The 21,205-nt window shown below is 43.0% G+C and overlaps 2 protein-coding genes and 2 long non-coding RNA genes across 4 annotated transcripts; 1 reads left to right on the top strand and 3 right to left on the bottom strand.

Annotated features, from left to right (window-relative positions):
* Nucleotides 1–987: 987 nt before the first annotated feature.
* LOC133393757 (uncharacterized protein K02A2.6-like) lies at nucleotides 988–6,453 on the bottom strand. Its single transcript, XM_061660083.1, has 2 exons — nucleotides 6,209–6,453; nucleotides 988–5,724 (listed from the first exon to the last, which is right to left on the bottom strand). Exon 2 carries the CDS (start codon nucleotides 4,209–4,211, stop codon nucleotides 2,382–2,384), a length of 1,830 nt encoding a protein of 609 aa, XP_061516067.1. The 5' UTR covers nucleotides 4,212–5,724; nucleotides 6,209–6,453; the 3' UTR covers nucleotides 988–2,381.
* A 5,964-nt stretch (nucleotides 6,454–12,417) lies between these two features.
* On the bottom strand, nucleotides 12,418–15,663 carry LOC133393829 (uncharacterized). The gene is made up of 2 exons (XM_061660513.1): nucleotides 12,809–15,663; nucleotides 12,418–12,743 (listed from the first exon to the last, which is right to left on the bottom strand). The coding sequence occupies exon 1, from the start codon at nucleotides 15,536–15,538 to the stop codon at nucleotides 14,471–14,473; it is 1,068 nt and encodes a 355-aa protein (XP_061516497.1). The 5' UTR covers nucleotides 15,539–15,663; the 3' UTR covers nucleotides 12,418–12,743; nucleotides 12,809–14,470.
* Nucleotides 15,664–15,684: 21 nt separating this feature from the next.
* Nucleotides 15,685–17,361, bottom strand: LOC133393830 (uncharacterized). The gene is made up of 3 exons (XR_009766417.1): nucleotides 17,087–17,361; nucleotides 16,877–17,026; nucleotides 15,685–16,589 (listed from the first exon to the last, which is right to left on the bottom strand). It is a non-coding gene; the product is annotated as an uncharacterized LOC133393830 (long non-coding RNA).
* A 427-nt stretch (nucleotides 17,362–17,788) lies between these two features.
* On the top strand, nucleotides 17,789–19,406 carry LOC133393683 (uncharacterized). The gene is made up of 2 exons (XR_009766329.1): nucleotides 17,789–18,989; nucleotides 19,097–19,406. It is a non-coding gene; the product is annotated as an uncharacterized LOC133393683 (long non-coding RNA).
* The last annotated feature ends 1,799 nt before the right edge of the window (nucleotides 19,407–21,205 follow it).

The raw sequence follows: 21,205 nt of genomic DNA, 5'->3' as shown, positions 1-21,205 counted from the left end.
TGCACACACGCTGAGTGAGGTTATGCCACAATAGTTTGCAGCATTATTCTTACAGCCCTTCTTGTAGATGGGTGTCATCCAAGAAGATTTCCAAGTGGCATGAAAGGTTCCACATCTCAGGGACTCCTTAAAAATCTTCATCAGCGAGGGAGCAAGCGCAGAAGCACACCACTTTAGGATAACGGCCGGTATACCATCTGGGTCAGGGGTATATGAAGATTTGACACGTTTGATGGCAGAGCTGATCGTATCGACAGTGATGACTGGTAGCATAGGGAGCAGTGCACCAACAGGTGTGTTAGAGAGAGCATCAGCCACATCTTCTGGACCAGTAATTTGAGAAGCATAGTTGTCCTTGAAGCGCAAGGCAAACAATTTACACATTTCTGGCAGGGAACAGGCACTGTCACCATCATAACGTATAATGCTTGGTAGCCCAGCAGATTTTCGTTTTTTGTCCATATAACTCCAAAAGCGCCTAGGGTACTTGCAGAGGGAACGTGCAGTTTGTTTCAAATAACTTCGGTGACAGGATCTATTATATCGGCGATAGAGAGAATGAACTCTGTTGTAATAAAGACGTGACGTGCTGTTTCGTTCTGCTCGTTGATCAGAATAGGCTTTTCTTTTTTCTTTTTTTTAATGCATTTAGTGTGCGATCAGCCCATGGTGGTCCAGGACAAGGAATTTTAACAGGAGTGCATTAACATATAGCAGATCTCATGAACTCACAAAAAGCTGCTGTGGCATTGTCAATGGTTGAATAGTCCGAACAGTTAAAAGAATTGTCAAAAGATGAAATCAATCGCTCCAATTTTGGAAGGTCAACACGAGCATAATTCAGTCTTTTATCAGCATCAATGGCTGTAGCGATCGTAACTGGGGTTACGTTGTCCAAATCAAAGTCAAGCGGAGGGTGGTGTTCGTTGATAGTAGTAAGGGGATATTCACAGACACGTATTGAAGAACATGTAGATGCAGCTGGCCAATTTGCGTAAATTAGGTCAAGGATTCGCCCCGATGAGTTAGTATTGAAGTTAAGCTGGTATAGTCCACTCTGATGCAAACCATCAACGAACTGGACACTGCGCGCGGAGCGTGCATGAGGCTCATAGAAATCAAAAGTAGCTCCATTTTCCTCTGACGCCGTTGTCCAGGATAGCGTAGACTGGTTGAAATCACCAATAAGCATGAACCGGTCTCTCGGACCAAGAGTAGTGCAGATATTAGCAAACGAAGTCGATCAATGCATTTCTTTTCTCCTCATTCATGCTATGGTTAGGAGGCAGGTAGGCAGCGGCAATAAACAAACGGTGGTAGCATAACTGAATACATACGCAAGTGAGTTCTAACAGTTGCGTCAACGTAGGAAGCACATAAGAGAGAAGAGAAACGTTGCAGGCAATTAAAACACCACCCCCACGAGAGTGAGAGCTGTTAGTGGCATCCCGGTCGCATCGGTAAACACGATACTCATCTCCTAGAAGGAGAGCGGTGGGAATACAGGGTGTGGTATTCTGCTTTGCTCCGCTTCGCTTGATGTCACCGTACCAACTGAACCTGTCGTATCCTGTTTGCCGTGCAATAGGGATGGTGCACCTCGCACCGGATTATCGTTCCGTGTCGCCGTCCCATCCGGACTTGTCATCCCTGTTTGTCATCATGCCTTAGTGATGGGCATGCTTGTTTGCCATACCACATCATTCCTTTTTTTGTTTGTTTTTATTCCCATTTGATTCCCATGTGCCATCACCTATGAGACCAATTTAAATTCTTAATAAATTCCTTTTCTTTTACATAATCTGTCAACCTAGCTGGTGGATTTCTCTTTCTCTGACAATGCGTTATGTCTTTACTCAATGTTTCCCCCGATGTTTTCGCTTCCTGTGTTCCCGATTCCTTATCAACCAATTTCTCAATTTTCTTTAAGTGGGCTACATTTCTCTTATAGCATCTGCTCGTTTCTTGGTCCTCAATCGTTACCCTTGATCCTTATTTTCCTATCACCACAAACTCCTTTGGGTTGAAGTTTGTTTGCAGTTTGTTACCCGGGAGCATATTTTGCGCTAGCACTATATCTCCTTCTGAGATGGACGACTTGCGTGCTCGTCTCCTTTCATCTTCGTTTGTTTTTCCTTTCCATTTCCGCGTTTGGTCTTGATCCCTTATTTCCTCTCTTATTACGGCGGTCTCTATATCTTCCAATGCCGGTATTTTTGAACGAATGGTTTTTCCGTATAATAGCTCGTTAGGTGTTTTCCCTGTTGTGGAGTGCGGTGTTGTGTAGTAGATCATAAGATATTCCTCTAAGTCCTTTTTTCCAATCCCTTCCTAAACCTGCACTTATCTTTAGTCTTTTTAACAACGATCGATTTTGGCGTTCAACTAGACCGTTTTCTTGAGGTCAGTATGGGGTGGAATGATTTAGATGTATGTATGCCATGCTCCCGGCTGTGCGATTCTAATTCCGTTCCGACCAGTTGTTTCGCGTTATCTAATGTTATAGTTCTCGGGAACCCTAGTCGCGTAAATATTTTTGCCAACTTCCCTACCGTATCTTTGGCTGTTATTCTGGTCATTATTTCCACTTCTTTGTACCTACTGAAATAATCTACGAGTACCAATAAATATGAACCACACGGTAATGGCCCTAGGAAATCAAGTGCAACGTCGACCCACGGTCTTAAAGGTAACGAGCGTTCTGGCTTTTCCGGGTTTTCTACCAGACGACATCCCTCGCATCCAACAACGTGTTTTGCAACCTCTTGATTCATTCCGGGCCACCAAACTCTATTCCTTAATTGGCGTTTCATGATGGACTCCCCCGGGTGTCCCTCGTGGGCTAGCTCTAACATCCTTGGCCGTAGCGCTTTCGGTACAACTAGTTTGTTACCCCTAATAATCATATCCCCCGCCATACCTAGCTCTTCTTTGATAGGGGAATATGGTTTGGTTTCTACCTCGTTCCAGCTACCAGATTGGAGGCTATCTCTAACCTTCAACAATTCTTCATTTGTCTTGGCAGCGTCTTCTAACTCCTGTACGTCTATGGCTGCCGATTTCATTATGGCCCATATCATATGTTTATTTTCCTGCTCGAATGGAATTCCCTCTTTATTATCCACTAATCGCGATAATGGATCCGCTATATTATTGGAGCCTTTCCTGTATTTTACCACGTAATTAAAAGACTGCAATCTCAACAGCCATCTTCCAATACGGGCGCATGGACGTGATGAGGGCTTAAAAATGACTTCTAACGGTTTATGGTCCGTTTCCAATTCAAAGATACGCCCTAGAAAGTACGGAGCAAACCTCTCTACCGCCCAAACCAATGCCAAAGCTTCTTTCTCTGTTTGGCAGTAACGCTGTTCAGTGTCTGTCAAACTCTTACTAGCATACGCTATTGGTCTAGGTAGATCGTCTTGTGAGCCCTCGAATTGAACTAGTACTGCACCTAATAAAACCGGCGTAGCGTCAGCGATAACTCTTGTTCTCATGGAATTATCAATAAAATGTAAAAGTTTTACGTCCGCCACCATTGTTTTCAATTTCTTGAATGCTCCTTTTTGGCTATTCCCCCATTCGAACTTGTTTCCTTTATGTGGTAACTTGCGTAGTGGTGCCGTTATTGTTGCCAGGTTTGGTAGAAATCTTCCTAAATATGTTATTAGGCCTAAAAAACTTCGAACTTCTTCTGCGGAGGAAGGTGCCCGAAATTTTCGCAACGACTCAATTTTTCCTTCTGTGGATTCGATGCCGTGACTCGAAATTCTATGCCCTAAAAATTCGATCACCGGTACTTTAAATATGCATTTTTCCTGGTTTAATAATATGCCCTGTTTCCGTATCTCGTCCAGAACCGCTCGTAGGGCCTCATCATGTTCCCTCTCAGATTTTTCGAAAACCAAAATATCGTCAATGTAATTGATTGCATTTGAACTGCATTTTCCTAACACCTCCTCCATTATTTTCTGAAAAACCTCCGGTGCTATCACAATACCAAACATGAGTCGTTTGTACCTGAATAGGCCCATATGGGTTATTAATGTTGTTATGTATCTACATTTCTCATCCAGTTCCACCTGGTGAAATGCATCCTTTATGTCTAATCTACTAACGATTTTAGCCGATGTAAATCTAGGCAAAAAATCTTCTATTGTAGGCATAAAATGCCCTTCTCTTACAATCGCCGCGTTTGCTCTACGCATGTCAACACATAGTCTTAGATCTCCGTTATCTTTTACGAACGGTACTTGTGGTGAAACCCATTCACAGCCTCCCTCCACCGGTTCTATAATATCTTTTTCAAGCAGATACCTAATCTTCTCCTCTATCTTATCTAACAGTGCTATTGGTGGGCGTCGCGGATGTTGGCATACGGGTTGTACATCGCAGTCAATAGGTATTTTTTATCTTTAGCCCTTTTATCTTCGAGAAAACGTTCCGTTCACTATGCTCTATAGCCTTAACCCCGTGGGTGCTCGGCAACCCTATAAATAACACTCCTAACTCCTTAGCCGTAATTCGACCTAGTAGCAACTGTTGGCTTCCTTTTATAACATAAAATGAAGCTGGCTTGCATATCCGTCTCTCCTCATCTTCAATTTCAACCGACGCCTCAAATTTTCCTAATACCGTTAACGGCTTAGCCTTTTCCCCATATGGTAAAAATATCTCCTTGCACTCTGTTAGATTTACCCCTCTTTCTATAATATTTCTTCTGATATATTCCCATGCTTTCTCGCTTATTATGTTTTTGTTGCATCCCGAATCAACTAAAACATGCAGCATCACACCTCCCACTTTAATCCACAGCATCTCTCCCCTATTGCTGATGTTGTAGATGAAATTTTCTGTGCTTCATTTTCCTTCTTCTTCTTCTTCAGTCCGGTTTTCAATAGCCCTAACTCTTTCCTGTCGGTAACGTTTCGCCCCATTATTGTCATTTCCTCCTTGCCTTTTGGTGGATCCAGGTGTGCGGCACTGCGAACCAAAATGTCCGACCTTCTTACATTTATAGCACTCCTTATTACGTGCAGGACATTTTGGATCAGCCGCCAAATGATCCTTTTTCCCGCATCTGAAACACTCTCTCTTGGCCGGAACCAACCTGTTCGCTTGCATTATAGTCCCTTGTTTCGACTTTTCCTGGTGCGAGTATTTCTCGTGCCTGCCTTTTAACTGATTCGTACGAGCTAACTACTTGAATCATTTGTTCTACATTCATCGCTTTATGTTGTAACAATTTTTCTTTTAGTTCATTTGGCGCGAATAATATTACCTTATCGATGACATTATTCGCTCTAGCTTCCTCTTCGGTCTTGCCGAAATAACACTTTTGGGCCAAACTTTGACACCTGAACGTGAACTGTTCAATCGTTTCACCCTGCTCCGGCTTTAGCGTCCAGAATTGATTCCGTTCAAAAACCTCGTGCTGCTTGGGAAAAAAGTATTCGTCCAACTTTTGAATAGCCACATGATAAGGATCGATACCTTGGCTCGCGTCTTCCTTTACATCCGCGCCTGGTATAGTGGCAAAGATTTCCTGCACATCTGGTCCCGCCCTTGCCAAAAAAATGTTCCGTATCTTAGTTCTGTTGTTCTCTTCGATTACCGCAATGATGAAGTCAAAATTTCTTTTGTACTTAACCCATTCGCTTCTGATAGAATTCCGATCCATTGACCTAAAAAGGAAATGAGAAATGTTCCAAGTGTCCATTCCTTGAAACCATTATACATTATTAGCACATGTGCTCATTCTTTTGTTTGTCCACCCATTTTGTTTTTTTTTCTAAACCCATCTGACCCTTTCTCCATTTTTTTTCTTTTCTGTTCTCCGGCAGATTCCTTTTTTTCGTGTTGTTTGCGCTCCGGCAAGAAATCATATTTCTAATTAATGCTCTCCGGCATTCCTTGTTAGCTGGCGATCCACGCAGTTTCAAGTGTGTTTTTTTTTCTCTCATGCTCTCCGGCATTCATTGTTTGCTTGCGATCCACGCATTTGCATGTGTATGCTTCTGACCCGTGCACTTCGGCTTTCATTTCATGTCTTGCTATCCACGCATTTGCATGTGTGTGTGTTTCTAAGCATGCCCTCTGGCAACCCTTTCTTTCTGATCATTCGCTGTCCTTCAGATGATCATAACACATAAACTAGGACACAGTTACACTTAAGACATTCACAACTACTACATTTATTATTAACCTTTAGTATCTATCTAGTATCTAGTTCACCGTTTTAATCTCGTCGCCAGTTGTGGTATTCTGCTCTGCTCCGCTTCGCTTGATGTCACCGTACCAACTGAACCTGTCGTATCCTGTTTGCCGTGCAATAGGGATGGTGCACCTCGCACCGGATTATCGTTCCGTGTCGCCGTCCCATCCGGACTTGTCATCCCTGTTTGTCATCATGCCTTAGTGATGGGCATGCTTGGTTGCCATATCACACAGGGATCGAGCCAAGTTTCAGTGAGTACCAATACATCCCACGCAAACAATGAGACCCCAAATTTTGAGTGATTCAGGCCGAGGGGTATGAGGAAGCTTGAGGAAGCACGGAGAAGCGCGCTGCGATGAGAGTTCGCATTCTGTTTTACACGCGCGCTTCACTAACACCAATACAAATACCGTGCTTTGACGAGCCGTCTGTGAATGTGTGTGTGTCTTCTTTCAGCGAGCTCAACTTTTAGCTGCTCGTCACATCGTGTTGTCTCGCTTACACTACAGCATCGAACCATCGCTCCGTATGTCCCCCCCTCCTACGCGTGCAAAACCACCAGTACAGCGCGACGCTTTGCCGGAGATGGTTGTGCGCGTTTCGTTATAAGTCCCGCGCGCAGTGTTTGTGCGTTGGTGTGCATTTCGTTATAAGTCTCGTGCGCTGGTGTGTTTTGGTAAAGTGTGAAGTGAATAAACAGTGTGTACAGACGCACATGCAGTGCGTGCATCGACAGGTAAGAATTTGCTGAACAGAGGCAACGCAGATTGTCGACAAGTTTCCCGCAGCCTGGCTCGACCCGGTACTTTGCAGTATGACGCCATTCGTGAGTATGAAGGATTCTAAATGTGTTGTGAAAGTGTAATTTATGTTTCAATAAAGTGTTTAATGAAATAAAAAATGACCGTGTTTGTGTTTGTTGTTGGAATAAGTGCGTATTTGCGATCGTGGCAATGCATGAAAGAAAACGATAAACGAAAGAAACAAATATCTGTGGATGTGTTGGTAGCATGATTGGAAAGAACACAACACATTGAGAACTGCAGAGCGCACCGTGCGTTACGGGTGTGGAGGGGGAGGGCTCGCGCGAGGGTGTAACTCATTCCTCCAAGAGTAACTGCTAACGGGGGACGGTACTCAAATCACTCAAAAAATACACTCATTTTGCCGGACGGGTCGTATTCCGTCTCAAGAACCGACAAACGGAACTCATCGGCTTTAGAACGCAGGCCACGCACATTCTGATAGTACACAGTGATACAAGCCGCTCGATCAGTGGGTGCTTGTTGCATAGTGTTAGTAGGCGCTGGGGTGTTGCAATAGAGCGAGCTTATCGTAGAAGGTGAGTGTATTGTGTTTGTTGTCGAAGGAATTGCTCGAGCCGCATGCGCAAAATATGGGTGCGCTGCTGTAGTGCGGTTACTTCGGAAAAAATTGAACCAGTGTAGTTTGAAGTCTAGTTAAGCCGGTCTCGTAGTACAGTCGTAAACTCGCACGATTTAACAACCTGCCCGTCATGGGTTGGATCCCCAAATAGACCGTGCCGCCATACGTAGGATTGACTATCCTGCTATGTGGGGAATTCAATTAGTCACTGAAAGCCAAAGCCCACTAGTGGTACAGGCAGGCCTTGACCGACAACGGTTGTTGTGCCAAAGAAGAAGAAGAAGAAGTTTGAAGTGTTTTTGAACGTGACGTGGACGGAAGAGTGGGTGAAGGGAGAGTGCAGTTCATATCGGTTGGTGATTGTTCGGTTTGTGTTCGTGCGGGTTCATGGATATGTGCAGGTGAGTATGGATTATTGTGGGGATTATTGTATTGGGTACAAGGCTGCTGTGGTGCCGGTGAGTGTTGAGTGCGAGGCTATAGTGGTGCCGGTGTCTGCTGAGTACGGGGTTATTGCGGTACCGGTGTGTAAGTGTTCGTGTGTTGTGTGCGTGAATGTAGAGATCGCAGCGGGAGCGAGATGAACTCACGCACACCGAGCCCGACCGGCCAGGAGGCTGCGTTAAGTGTCTTACTACGATGGGCAGCAGGGATTCTGACCTTGAACGATACAGCACTCAATGGGCTAGGAACCGTTCCTGCTTTTAGCAGACTAAAAGCAATTACGTCTGCAGTGTCCAACTGCAAACACACCAACGAGACAACTTGCTCTATGGTGACGGACGCAGCCAACCTTGAAAGATGCAGCCATAAATAACCGGTTCTTGGTGTCTGTGAAACAGTTGGTATTGAAGCGGAGGTTGTATTAGTACCTGTGATTATTGATGGTAATGAAGGTCGATCGATCCGGTGAGTGTTGTTTGTATTTGTGACGTTTGAGATTGCTGCACTGTCAACAAACACGGCATCTGAGGATGCAACTGCATCACGAAATAATCTTCGTCTTTTTCCGTTTGGTAGTGCATCTGGGAGCAATTGATTGCTATGTTGCAAGGATGCCGAATGGGCCGTGGCGATTCCGGCAAAGCCATCCCGAATCTCCTGTATTACCGGTGGGACCAAGCTAGCCTTCATGGCATCAACAGCAGCTGTGAGGGCTGCCTGAAACCCAACCTGCACAGCCATATGTTGTGCGTTTACCTCTCTTGTAGGACGCGTTTCTTGTGCAGTAGAACGATCCATCTCTCGTATGTTGTTTGTTGATCTTGGTTGCTTCCAAACATAGGGAGAATAAGGCTGTCGTCGTTTGTTGCTCCCATTGCTGCATTTTCGGGCGAAATGTCCTATCTTTCCACATTCGTTACATCGGGTTTTCCGGGCGAAATAACCGGTGGATTCTCTTGTGTGCTCACGAGATCCGCACAGATCACATTCCGATGACATTGCGGACGGCCTTTTGTTTCCTGTGCGTGTTTGCCTGCTTAATATTTCTAAACACCTTCAATTCTATGCGTTCGTTTCGTTTTCCTACGAAGTATTTGTTTAGGCGTTTGATGGCGTTGTCAAATTCAGGTGTTTCTTGAGCAGCAAATGGCACCTGCGTCTGTGATGGAATGATTTCGTCCTCAGCTTGGCCTAGGTGGAAAAATATACGTTGAAGATCTCTACCTCCTCGGGCCAGCATATACACGAATTTCTCATGCTGTGAAAGTGACCCTTTTAGTTCCAATATTCGGAGAAGAGCTCGAAACCACTCTTCGCATTCCGTACGTAAATCAGAACAGTTTACGTCGGAATTGAAGGGTTCTAGCGGAAATTTTCCAGGATCCATCTGGAAAAGCATTGTAAAATATATGTACAGTTGAAACCTTTGGTACTATCGACGTACGATTAAGTTAGGCCATTTATTTGATTATCAAAATTTCAACTTGTTTCATCTCGACAACATTATAGAGGTTAATTGATTTCATGGGCTTGTTTCTTAAGCTGAGGTTAAACCGGTCTCACTATTTCTGTGTTACTTCCATCTCACTTCGACGCTGCGGGTACATCCGGACTCGTCTTGTGCATTTCAATCATGCCGTTTTCACTCGTGAATACTCGTTCTCACTTCTAAATAATCCTTCTCACTTCAACGCTGCGGCTATCGCCGGGCTCGTCTGTTTTACTTTGATAGTACCGGGCTCACTTGTGATTGAGCTTTCTCACGTCGACGCTACGGCTACCACCGGGCCCGTCCTTTGTGCTTCGGTTGACCCGGACTCACTTCTCGAGAATCGTTTTTTTCTGACACTACGGGTACGTGCCACCGGTCTTGTCTTTTGTAGTGTTAGTATGATTGTTCTTTTTTTCCACTTGCACGCTACGGGTACCACCGAGCTCGTGTTTTGGTGGATTGGTTTTATCTGCTTCTTATTTACCTTCCTCTTTTCCTCGTTTGCTTCGACGCTACGGTTACCTCCACGCTCGTCTTTTGTGCTTCGGTTGAACCGGACTCACTTCTCGAGAAACGTTTTTTTTCCTAACATTACGGGTACGTACCACCGGTCTTGTCTTTTGGAGTATTAGTATCATTGTTTTTTTCCACTTGGTCGCTACGGGTACCACCGGGCTCGTCCTTTATGCTTCGGTCATACCGGGCTCACTTCTCGAAATTCTTTTCCCGATGCTACGGTTATCACCGGGCTCGTCTTTTGTGCGCGCTCACATTCACCCATACAAGGCTCACTCAGAAAATGTTTTTTTTTGCTACCGAACTAATCGCATCCCGCTGCGCAAATTCGAGCAGTTTCCTGCGCAGGAAATGTACCGAAGCCTGCGCTGGCCAGCGCAGATTTTGGCTGGTCTCCCGCGCGGGACTTCAGCGATTCCTGCGCAGGCCTGCGCAGGTTTAGCGCCATCTGTTGGCGAAATGGACGAACTATTTATGGCGGCGGAGCAAAAAAAAACGGTCAAAAAAAATAAAAATATTGGCGCCCATTTTTTCGTCCGCTTCTTCTCCCTCCCTCACCCTGCCTTGCCTCTCTTGCTCGTCTGCCCGTGCCTTCCGCCGCCAGCTGATTGGCTGTTGCGGTGTATGCGTTGATACTCATTTGTGCATTGCGGTTGTGTATTGTTATTGGTGGGTGTTAGCATTTATTAATTTGTGTGTGACCTTGAGACGCTGTGGGAGAAGCTGGATTGGGATTTGAAGTGTTATCGGTGTATTGATGGTTTATTTTACTTCGTGCCGCTGCTGATGAGACCATTCGATGCCCGTGCCAATCGAGGGTGAAGAAGCCTATTTAAAACAAGCGTAGGAGAACGTCTAACACTAATCTAATATTTTTTTTTAATTTGAACATGTTTGATACTTCAACGACCTTCTAAGCATCATGTAGCACAATGTATAGTGGCAATATTTTTTTTTTAATGTGCCGAAATCTGTCTCGAGTTTTCGGGTCTCGACACACACGCACACAGCGCGGGGAAAGTGACCGTTCATTCTATCATGTCGCGATCCCCCACCCCACCCGGCGCTAGGGATGAGGATGCGCTACATGATAGCTGAACCAGCCTTTCTTCCGATAAGGGAGCTGTACTCGCTCGTGCGGGATGGTGGGGGGGGGGGGGGTTGGTGTGGGGGTGGGGGTTGGTGGAGGGTGCGTGATCGCTTGCGCGACTTCGGGGGCGCGTGCTCGCGCGCTCGCTTTCGTGGGTGCGTGCTGGCGTGCGCGCTTTCATGCGTGCGTGCTCGCGTGCGCGCGTACGTCCATGTGTACGTGCGTGCGTGTGTGTGTGAGTGCGTGAGTGCGTGCGTGCTGGCGTGCGCGCGTTCATGCATGTGTGCGTGTGTGTGTGTGAGTTTGAGCACGCGTGTTTGTGTGTTTGTGTGTGTGCGTGCGTATGGAAACCCTAAAACTATTTGATTCTGATGCGTACATTTTCATCCGTTGCGGCTACAAAGTCCATCGGCCGTATCGGGGTGGTCGTTCGTCGAAGCACGTTCGTCGCTCATGAGTGGACAGGGTTGTACCACTAGATTTGGCAGAACAAAACCTAGACGGTTTTCTAATTTTTGATCATAGAGGGCTATGAAATGAGTGAAAATGAGCGTCGCGGCGAACGTTCCCGGGAACGAACGACCACCCCGATACGGTCGTATGCATTTTCGATCTCGCTACCTGAGAGACAACACAACCATTAGCATTGGCATCTTTGCGATCGGCTCTGCTGTTGGGGGGTCTTTTTAATAAAAAGACACACGATCTAAGCAAACGTGCGTGTGATATGTTGCACATTTATTTCTAATTCAGCTAGCGGACGCAAGTGGAAACAACATTTTGAATTGAATCCATACAAAAGAGGATTCTGGATCTGTTTTTTACGATGCGCGTATGGTGCTGCACCTGTCCGTCCAGAATCTGGTGGCTTGTTGGTTTGTAGTCGTTATCATGACGCCGATTGCCGGCAATGCCTTGGAATGAGTTCGGATCGGTAGGTTCATCCACGCGACGCGAAATCGCGTCACACGTTTGCTTAACCTTTGCCTAACGATTGCAAAAGAGGATTCTGAATCTGTTTTTTACGATGCGCGTACGGTGCTGCACCTGTCCGTCCAGAATCTGGTGGCTTGTTGGTTTGTAGTCGTTATCATGACGCCGATTGCCGGCAATGCCTTGGAATGAGTTCGGATCGGTAGGTTCATCCCCGCGACGCGAAATCGCGTCACACGTTTGCTTAACCTTTGCTTAACGATTGCTTAAAGGAAGACGGTGGTTAAGCAAGCGCGCGACATGATTTTGAGTGACGATGAGTGATTTTGAGTGTCTATGAGTGCCCAGCCCCCCTTTCCCCGCTTTTTAGTTCGTTTCCTACCCCGGACCACCCGCTCCTAGCCCCAAATGCAAAATGAAACACTCCATCGTTTCAAAAAAGGGATATATTTTAACATTTAACGTATCAATAAGCAATTTACAACGCATTATAATAATAATCTTCACTTCATCGACTAATTTATCACTCTTTTGGGGGCCTTTTTCCTTCTGTACCGGCACTTCTTCGTATGATGATTTCCTCCGTGTGTTCATGAAATATTTTACACCATAGTTGAATGGCACAGCGTAGAATAAATGCATTTATTGGTAATGCAGTGAAGCTAGAAGAAATAACCCAAACAAATTAGGAAATAAACACAATCGGGAAAGACATTTTCCAACATACCATGGTGCTGTTGGTTGCTAGATGTTGAGCAATTTCGAGGATCCTTTTTCCGTCTTGTTATTCACATCACGCTTAGAATTTGCGACACACCTGTTAAAAAATACTTAATGGGACATTATATTACAATTAAACTTACATGAACTAACTATTTTGCCTTGTAAAGACAACTTTTTCGGCAAACAGATTTCCTTTGCTCGCCATGGCTGCTGCAAACAACAACAATGATGGAACTGTCAAGCGCGCTAACATTGCTTTGAGACAGGTCGGTCAATGATTGTGACAGCAGCCATAATGTCAATATTATTGATGGTGTATGTGTGTTATATTTCTTTTTAAAGCTTAAAACTATTTGAAAAAGGGCATTGTCGTCATTATTTTAAAATAAAATTAAATCAGAAATAAATATATGTTCTAAATTATAACTTTACGGCGAAATAATTTAACAATCTCTAAGAAAATATTCACTTGAATTATTTTTAGCCTCTATATGACATAAGGTTGACTGTTTTTCATGCAAAACCTTTTCCATTCAATGTTGAAGATTCAAACGTGAATGCACTTGTTTATGTACGCCGAAACAGATTGTGGACTGCTTAAATTTTACGATTACAATACGCTTAGTTAAACGATAATTTAGTTCACAAAAGTAAGTAGTTACCACAAATTGTTAAAATATTTCCATTTAATATTTTGGTAATGTTACAGTCAAGAACAAAATGGCGAACAATCCTGGAAAAAACATTTTGCAGGAGTTGCAGCTTATCAAATCTGCTACACAAGCAAATCTTGTACAAACGGCACGAATGACCACGGTTGTGGCTGGCATTTCTGTTGCAATAAAGGATATTGTAAATACGGATGCATTTAACGAAAGAAGCAGCGAAATTAACCTGGAAACAGAAAGCACTGTCCAGCGACCGATGTTTCATCCTGCGGTCGTTACCAACAAGCAACAACTGGACAGTTTAGAGTCCAGTCTTTCATTAACATCTAATGCAGAAGCGTTAAAAAACTGGTTAAAAGCACAAATGCAATCAACAGATAAATTTCAAAGGATTCACGAATCATTTTACAATGTGTTTTGTCGTCAGTTTGTGGTTCAGTGCAATTGGAGAGGTGTTTCGCGAAATGGCTCGGAAAAGGTAGCGTTAGTGGCATACCGAAACATTCTGAATGTCTTCAAACGGGTAGGAGGTGCCCAGACAACAGAAAAAGATGTCGAGCAATTCTTAAAAAACAAAATTAGTAATGCAAAAAGTGCAAGCTTAACAAGAGGAATAACTAAAAGCGTAGTGCATAAAGCGCACAAGCGAAACAAAAAACAAACGAACTAGTTAAGTTATTTTAGTATTGTTGACTATTACTTTGTTAGGAACATATTAGTTTTATAAGAGATGGAATAGACCTGGGCTCTATAAATAATGTTTAGTTAAATATACGTGAACTATTAAAACATGTTCATTCGTTTACTTTTACAGTTGGTACCCATAAGCTCTTTTCTATTTTGAGTTCGATGCGGTGCCGCAAAAACCAAAGTTATTTATTTAACTGAAATTTTAAATTAATAAAAATCATACCATTTATTAAAGTTAAAATCACGATTAGTAAATAAATAAACGACTTGTTTTTTGTTGAATAATTTTTAATAAACTATTTTACATATTATGCGTTCCTAAACGTGTGTAACAAAGGAAATAAAGCTATTGAATTTGGCTGGGGTGTTGTCCTTACAGGCATTTGCAATAAAGACCGCGATGGTTTAAAAATTGGAACAAGCTTACATAGCACAGATGTACAGGGGACCTCTACCCTTATTGTAGGAACATTAAGCTTAACTTTGTAGATACAAATTTCAGTCGATGATAAATGTATATCTGTTATCACATTGTCCTCATCAGACACTACATTAAAGAGTTCCTCACATGATTCGATTAAATCGCCAACAATTATAAAGGAATCACAAGCATCTTTCTTTGCATTTACAAATTTAATAATGTTCCTTTCTTCAGTTAAAAACCATTGGTTCTGGAACTGTGTGTGAAGGGAAAAATCCTCGGTAATAAAGAAACGGCCGTTTGGTCTAAGTCTCGGGTATATAAGTTTCGCGATGTTTTTGGCTTTTACTACTTGACTGCGTTCGGTTAGACGACCAGCTACTTGTTCAACTATATTAGTGCCTGATTTTACGTCTTGCTTAATAAATCTTAAATTATTTTCATAATCGTATGCGGAATATAAATCCAGAGGCCCAAGCTTTTCAACTTCATGAGCAACATGCTGAAGGTTATGAACATTGCTGGTTATGTTAGAACGTCCATAATATTTCCCAAAGTGTCTAAAGAATTCGTCCAACATTATTTTTGCCAGAGACCAATATTGTTGATGGGCCCTTGAAGAAAATATTGTTATCGCAGAAAATAACATCAAAAAATGGTTAAATGAACCTTCATATTGATAAAAATCGTCTAGTATAACTACGCTTAAATAATGGAAGAAGATACGGTATTCAGTAGCTTTCCATTGCGCAATTTCATCAAGGGACCGGATTCTACGAGGTATTTCATAGGGAAGCCTAATTTTGATTATATAGGCAGATACTACTTCCTTCTGACGAGGATAAATATGGCCTAATAGTTCGAAAACGTTGTTCAAAAACCCTACTAGTATTTTTTGGAATATTCCCTCATCCAATAAATGCAACCTGTCGGACACTGGCATTCCTTCGACCATATCAAAGTCATCGATGGCTTCCAAAGGACTGCACCATTCTTTATGATGAGCTTTGTCATCTCTTTGCCTAAATCCAACGTTCGTGCGAGGAGGTGCATCGATGGAATCTAAAATAATTTTTTTTTATTAGGTCCAACCTGAATTGTTGTCCCAACACATGTGTCTTGCATTGAAATTCATTGTAGCTGCAAATATACGGATGGAAAAGTTGGTGAAACATATGGTATGGAAGCTATAATTACTTCCATAGTAAAATCATAAACATACCTTTCAAAGTGGCCCGCATCGGCGAATCTGCAATAAAAGCCCGAAGAAACATTGGCACCAACTTATGCTTAAACTGAAGGCCTCTTTTTTGGAGATCGTTTATTTCCTTTACCAAAGGATTCAAAAATTCTCCAATACTATGGGGTTTCTTCGGGCCTCCATAAGTTCCAATGACAAATGGTGGAACTTTTGGTAATTCGACCACCCTTATTTGTATTGGCCAAAGCTGTTTACGGGAACTTATAAACAGTGGAAGCCCGTCGATAGAAACATCGATGGTAAATATGTCCGGTTCAGGATCAATATCTCTGTAATATACACACATCGAATGAGAAATTTCATTTAGTACCAATATGTTTCAAAAATACTTACTCAAAATATTTAAGAAGCACTTTTTCTATGCCACGGTACCATAATTTACCCCCATTAATTGGTGTAATTTCTGATTTAATATCGGCTTCAGTTTTTAGCAAAGTTCTTTTTGTTTTAGGGACTTTAGCTTTAAAGAACTTCCTTAAGTTGGCAAGGAAGCCTTCTGTTAAAAAACGTGAAGCATGGCCAAGAATGATAAGATGCACAAGTGCATCTTTCAAATTCAAATTTTTCATGAATTCGAAGCGATCATTGGCATCAGTCACAACATCTGCCGAATTATAGGTATCTTCAAATTCATGAAAATCGTTCGATGTCGTGGTTGCGTTCGATGTTGTTGTAGTGGTAGATGTTGTTGGCTCTGCCGAACTACATCCTGCAAACAACAATTCCAAATCTTCTGGTGTAACTTCTAGAGATGAAAATAAAAGGGAATATTAAAAATGATGGTTTGTATGTACCAAGGACCTGACTAAACCTCGCCTAACATGGATCCTGAATTCCAGATTATACCCAACAACTAAGGATATTTTTCTTAAGAAATGAACTCCCCCCTCGCCACACACACACACACACACACACACACACACACACACACACACACACACACTATTTTAATCACTTTCTTTAAGCTAACGGTGGCTAAGCTGATTTGTTCGTAGATTGCTGGAAACATTCAATTTCATTGATTCTACTTACCCACTCCAAGGTCCGGCCAAACAGAAGTCGAAGCCGTTTCAAGCGTGATGTTTAATGCATCCACATTCCTTTCGACCTCATCCATCAACCGAGCCCTCTTCGTATAAAAATTTCCCGTCTGTTTCGAACGCTTAGACATGATGGTTTATTCTAAAATAGATTTAAGTATACTTTATTCATAAATACGAGAATGCAGCAAACCGAACGTACCGCTTTGAAAAATGGAACAGAATTAAACTGTCAAAACACACGGTGAAAACAACGTCTTCGTGAACAGGAATCAAGCTAAGACTAGAAGAAGCAGCACAAAGTGAGTTCGCACGAGAAAATAACAAAAAACCAAGCAAACCATGGAGTGAGAACAAATGTAATCGCGCGACAAAGCAGAACTTGGGCCAAAAGGGTAAAAAATATCGCGGAGGTAGGGAGAAACACTGCAACTTTGAGATCCGTGAGTGGGGTTCTCATATTTTGCACCGCGGGGATGTTTTGGTCGATTGCATTCCGTGCATTTGTCGCGCCACAGCGGTAGACCCGGCAGCACCAAAGTCAAAACAAAAACCTTCCCCGAGTGTGGACTGCTATGCTAAGCTCTTCTTCTTCTTCTTCTTCTTCTTCTTCTTCTTCTTCTTCTTCTTCTTCTTCTTCTTATTATTATTATTATTATTATTATTATTATTATTCTTATTATTATTATTATTATTATTATTATTATTATTATTATTATTATTATTATTATTATTATTATTATTATTATTATTATTATTATTATTATTATTATTATTATTATTATTACTATTATTATTATTATTATGATTAGCGTAATGGCCTACGCGATCATGCCGGCCTTTTCAGGACTTGAGTACCACGTAGCCGGATAGTCACCCCTTGCTACGGCGGACGGTTCATACACGGTTAGAACCCACGACGGGCATGCAGATGTGCGGAATGACGGCGTACCGCGGGACCGCTCCTATCCAGCGCCCGCTTGGCAAAGAGTAACTCATTTTGATGCCTCTCGCTACCCCTGGCCCTAGCTTTGAAGGAATCATGCGACACACTCGCACTCCACTACCCCATCGCATGGAAAAACGCTCCCACCATCGAGGTGTTGACCAAAATTTCGCTGTGTGCATGAGACACACACTCGCACTCCTCCAGTCCTTCATAGCCGATCGCTCCCACCGTTGCGAAGATGGGAGAATTTTTACTCTGAGCGTGAGATCCTGAAGCGCAAGAGATGACACTATGTGTGAAAGACAGTCATAATTCGATATGGTCAAAATGCGTCGATTATCGTTTTATTTATCTGGTAATGATGTTTTTACTTCATCAAAAATTTAAACGTTAACAACTAGGTTGATAACAATATATGAAATGTGAATCAGAAAAAATAAATTTATTGGAAGCAAAATAAATTCCATTATAGGCCGCGGGGCCATGGGGATTCTCAACGCTCATTTTCTCAAGCACTCATGAGTGCTTTTGAGAAATCCTCGTTCTCAGCGTTTGTCGAATCGGAACAAAATCGGTTTTGAGAATCTTTGAGAATCTTTGAGAAAGTTGACGATGCAGCGATCGGCTAACTAAAATATGGAAAATTGTGCTATTTGTTTATCGGAAATCACTTTGGAAAATGTATTCAATGTTTATAATTGAAAACGTTAAAAAAATATGCGATTAAAAACTGTTTTTCTATTTAAAGCTCTAAATAAAGCTTGAGTGTCTATATCAGTCTCTCAGGGTGAGAAAAAACTGACGACGGCCACGGGCTTGAGTCTGAGAACAAGTTTTGAGTGCTTGAGAAACTTAAATGAGTGCTTGAGAACGTTTTCTCAGCTTGAGAAAGCCCCGTGGCCCCGCGGCCATACTTTATTATGACCTTATGATCAACACTGCAACATAGTGCCATTTACTTTGTGTTCTTCGCTCTCGCGCTGTGTTGTGAACGTAAGAAACTCATTGCCAGAACAAATGCAAATTTCATTTGGGAAGGATTGGTGCCGGTAGATGCAGCGAAAATTATGAAATGTTAATAGAAAAGTGGTTAAGTAAATCGTGAAAGATGTCAACGCAGGCGTAAATGCAGTATGTTTTGTTACATGATCTACGGGTAAGTGTATGCATAAGAAGAAGAATCTTCCCAATGATGTTTGTGTTATAACAATCGTACTGGTTTAAATTTTTGTTTATTCTTCTGTTATTTTCCATCACACGTAGCTATTTCATTACCAAAACTCCTGATAACAGATCAGAGCAGGTGAATCGGGCTTACAGAGTCGCCGTTTAACTTAAAATATCTTCGTGATCGGTAAGTTTTAAATAGTCCTAGTTTTGTTCACCATTCTAATGCTCGATTTATCTTTCATTCCTTAGGAAAACGCATCAAACAGCAAGTGTTTTTCTTCCAACAGCACGCGCCATCGGTGGAGCAAGCAGCTAACGTTTTGTTCGCCCAGCGCGCACCATCAAGAATTGAAATATTCCCGAATAGCTTTGTGAATAAAAAACTGCACATTTACTGTCGGAATTTCCAGGAATTATTTGGTCGGCCTACGCTCGCGGGAATGGTGTGTCCATAGAGGAGAAGGAAAGAAAGGGTGGGAGTGAGGATTAACCAAAAACGCGGCATTGAGAATGAGAGGAGGTGTGCTCAGCGCTCACGCTGGGACACTCACGATGCTTGAAATATAATGTTAACAAGCATCGATTTCAAGCATGCATGTCGCGCGACATTTTGCCAAGCGGGCGGGTAACTTGCATACTGCAACACTATCTCCTGCTCGATGCATACGCTGCTGGCAGGGGGAAGAATGCACCTCCACGATGAAAAAAAACACGGCCATGCACCAGCGGCGGACCTAACGATAGGCGGACTAAGCGGTCGTCGAAGATCTCTAGTCTGTGATATGCCGTATGTCTACAATTGGACAGAGTATTAGCGATAAGGGCCCCCGGAAAGATGGTCGTTGGGGCTCCGTGGCTGGAGAACCATTTGCACCTCCCCTCCCCCCCATGGCGACAAATTTTAGGGCCTGTGACCGATGATCGTAGGGGTTCCATGGCCATCCCCCCTCCATCCGCCTGCAATTTAAGTATAATGTTCAATCTCCCAACAGCTGTGTGCCAGTACCCCCTCCTCCCGGTCATCAGTTACCATTGACAAAGGCCTCAATTCGTCTTTCCACCTTTCATGAACACTTTCCTTTCTTTGGCCGAGGGATCACAACATTTCGGAAGAAAACATATTTGGCGACAGTTTTGCACACACACGCACGCTCATACCCTTGCGCAGACGGCACAGCATATCTGTGTAATCTACAACATACGAAAGCAAAAGCTTAGTGTAACAAAGTTATGTTTAATGCTTAACACGTTCAGATCGATGGCAGGCCCCAATGCCTGCCAGTGAACTTAAAGTGTAACACAACTGTGAGCCTTTATTTCACTTTCAATTCCACGACGATACATACAGTAAGCCGAGCCAGAACCTTCTGATCTGCTCCGGCCGATCGCGGCTTTTTATATCCTCCTTGACCCTTGCGTGAAAGAGAAGAAATGTTCTCATCCTTGTTCCTAACGAAAGTTCCAGAACCGTTCCCTGTCTCTAAATCTCGCAAACCGTCCACGGTCTCTACACTACTCCCCCCTAAATTCTCGGAGTGAAAAATTTACTTTCCTATCTACTCTGTTCAGTTGGTATGCTGGTTTGAGCCTATCAATTGATACGGACATTTGCTTACCATTTCTTTCTATCACAAAAAACTTCCTGAGTCTCTTTACCACGTTGTAAGGCCCTTCATATGGCGGTTCGACGCCTTCCCTAACCCTATCTATCCTGACGTACACCCTGTTGCATGTTTCTAATTCCTTAGCTACGTAAACCTTTGTTTCTGTGACGCGAGGTGATGTCGGAGATACTTTGCTAAACGCGTTTCTAGGCCTGGTTAAGTAATCAGTTAAATCAGGAATATTTTTGTCTGATGGTGAAACGAAATATGCTGGTAACCGCAAATTCTGTCCGTATACTAATTCGGCCGGAGTACATTTCAAGTCTTCCTTATAGCTAACTCTGATTCCTAACAACACGAGAGGTAATCGTTCGGTCCATCGTTCAGAAATATCGTTAGCCATCAGTGAGCCTTTTAAGTGCCTGTGAAATCTCTCCACAAGACCGTTGGATTGAGGATGGTATGCTGTAGTCGATATATGATGACTTCCTAACAGTTTAGCTAGCTCTATGAACAGTTTTGACTGGAATTGTCTACCTCTATCTGTTGTTATGTTAATAGGACAACCGAATCTTGATACGAATTCTGACACCAATGT

This window comes from Anopheles gambiae, chromosome 3, assembly GCF_943734735.2.
Source record: "Anopheles gambiae chromosome 3, idAnoGambNW_F1_1, whole genome shotgun sequence".
Taxonomy (NCBI): Eukaryota; Metazoa; Arthropoda; class Insecta; order Diptera; family Culicidae; genus Anopheles; species Anopheles gambiae.
Note: the sequence above shows the minus strand (reverse complement) of the source record. Positions and strands in the feature narration are given on the sequence as shown.

Excerpts from the sequence above, each read along its gene's own strand:
- LOC133393757 (XM_061660083.1), bottom strand. The coding sequence starts at position 4,211 with ATGCGTAGAGCAAACGCGGCGATTGTAAGAGAAGGGCATTTTATGCCT.
- LOC133393829 (XM_061660513.1), bottom strand. The coding sequence starts at position 15,538 with ATGGTCGAAGGAATGCCAGTGTCCGACAGGTTGCATTTATTGGATGAG.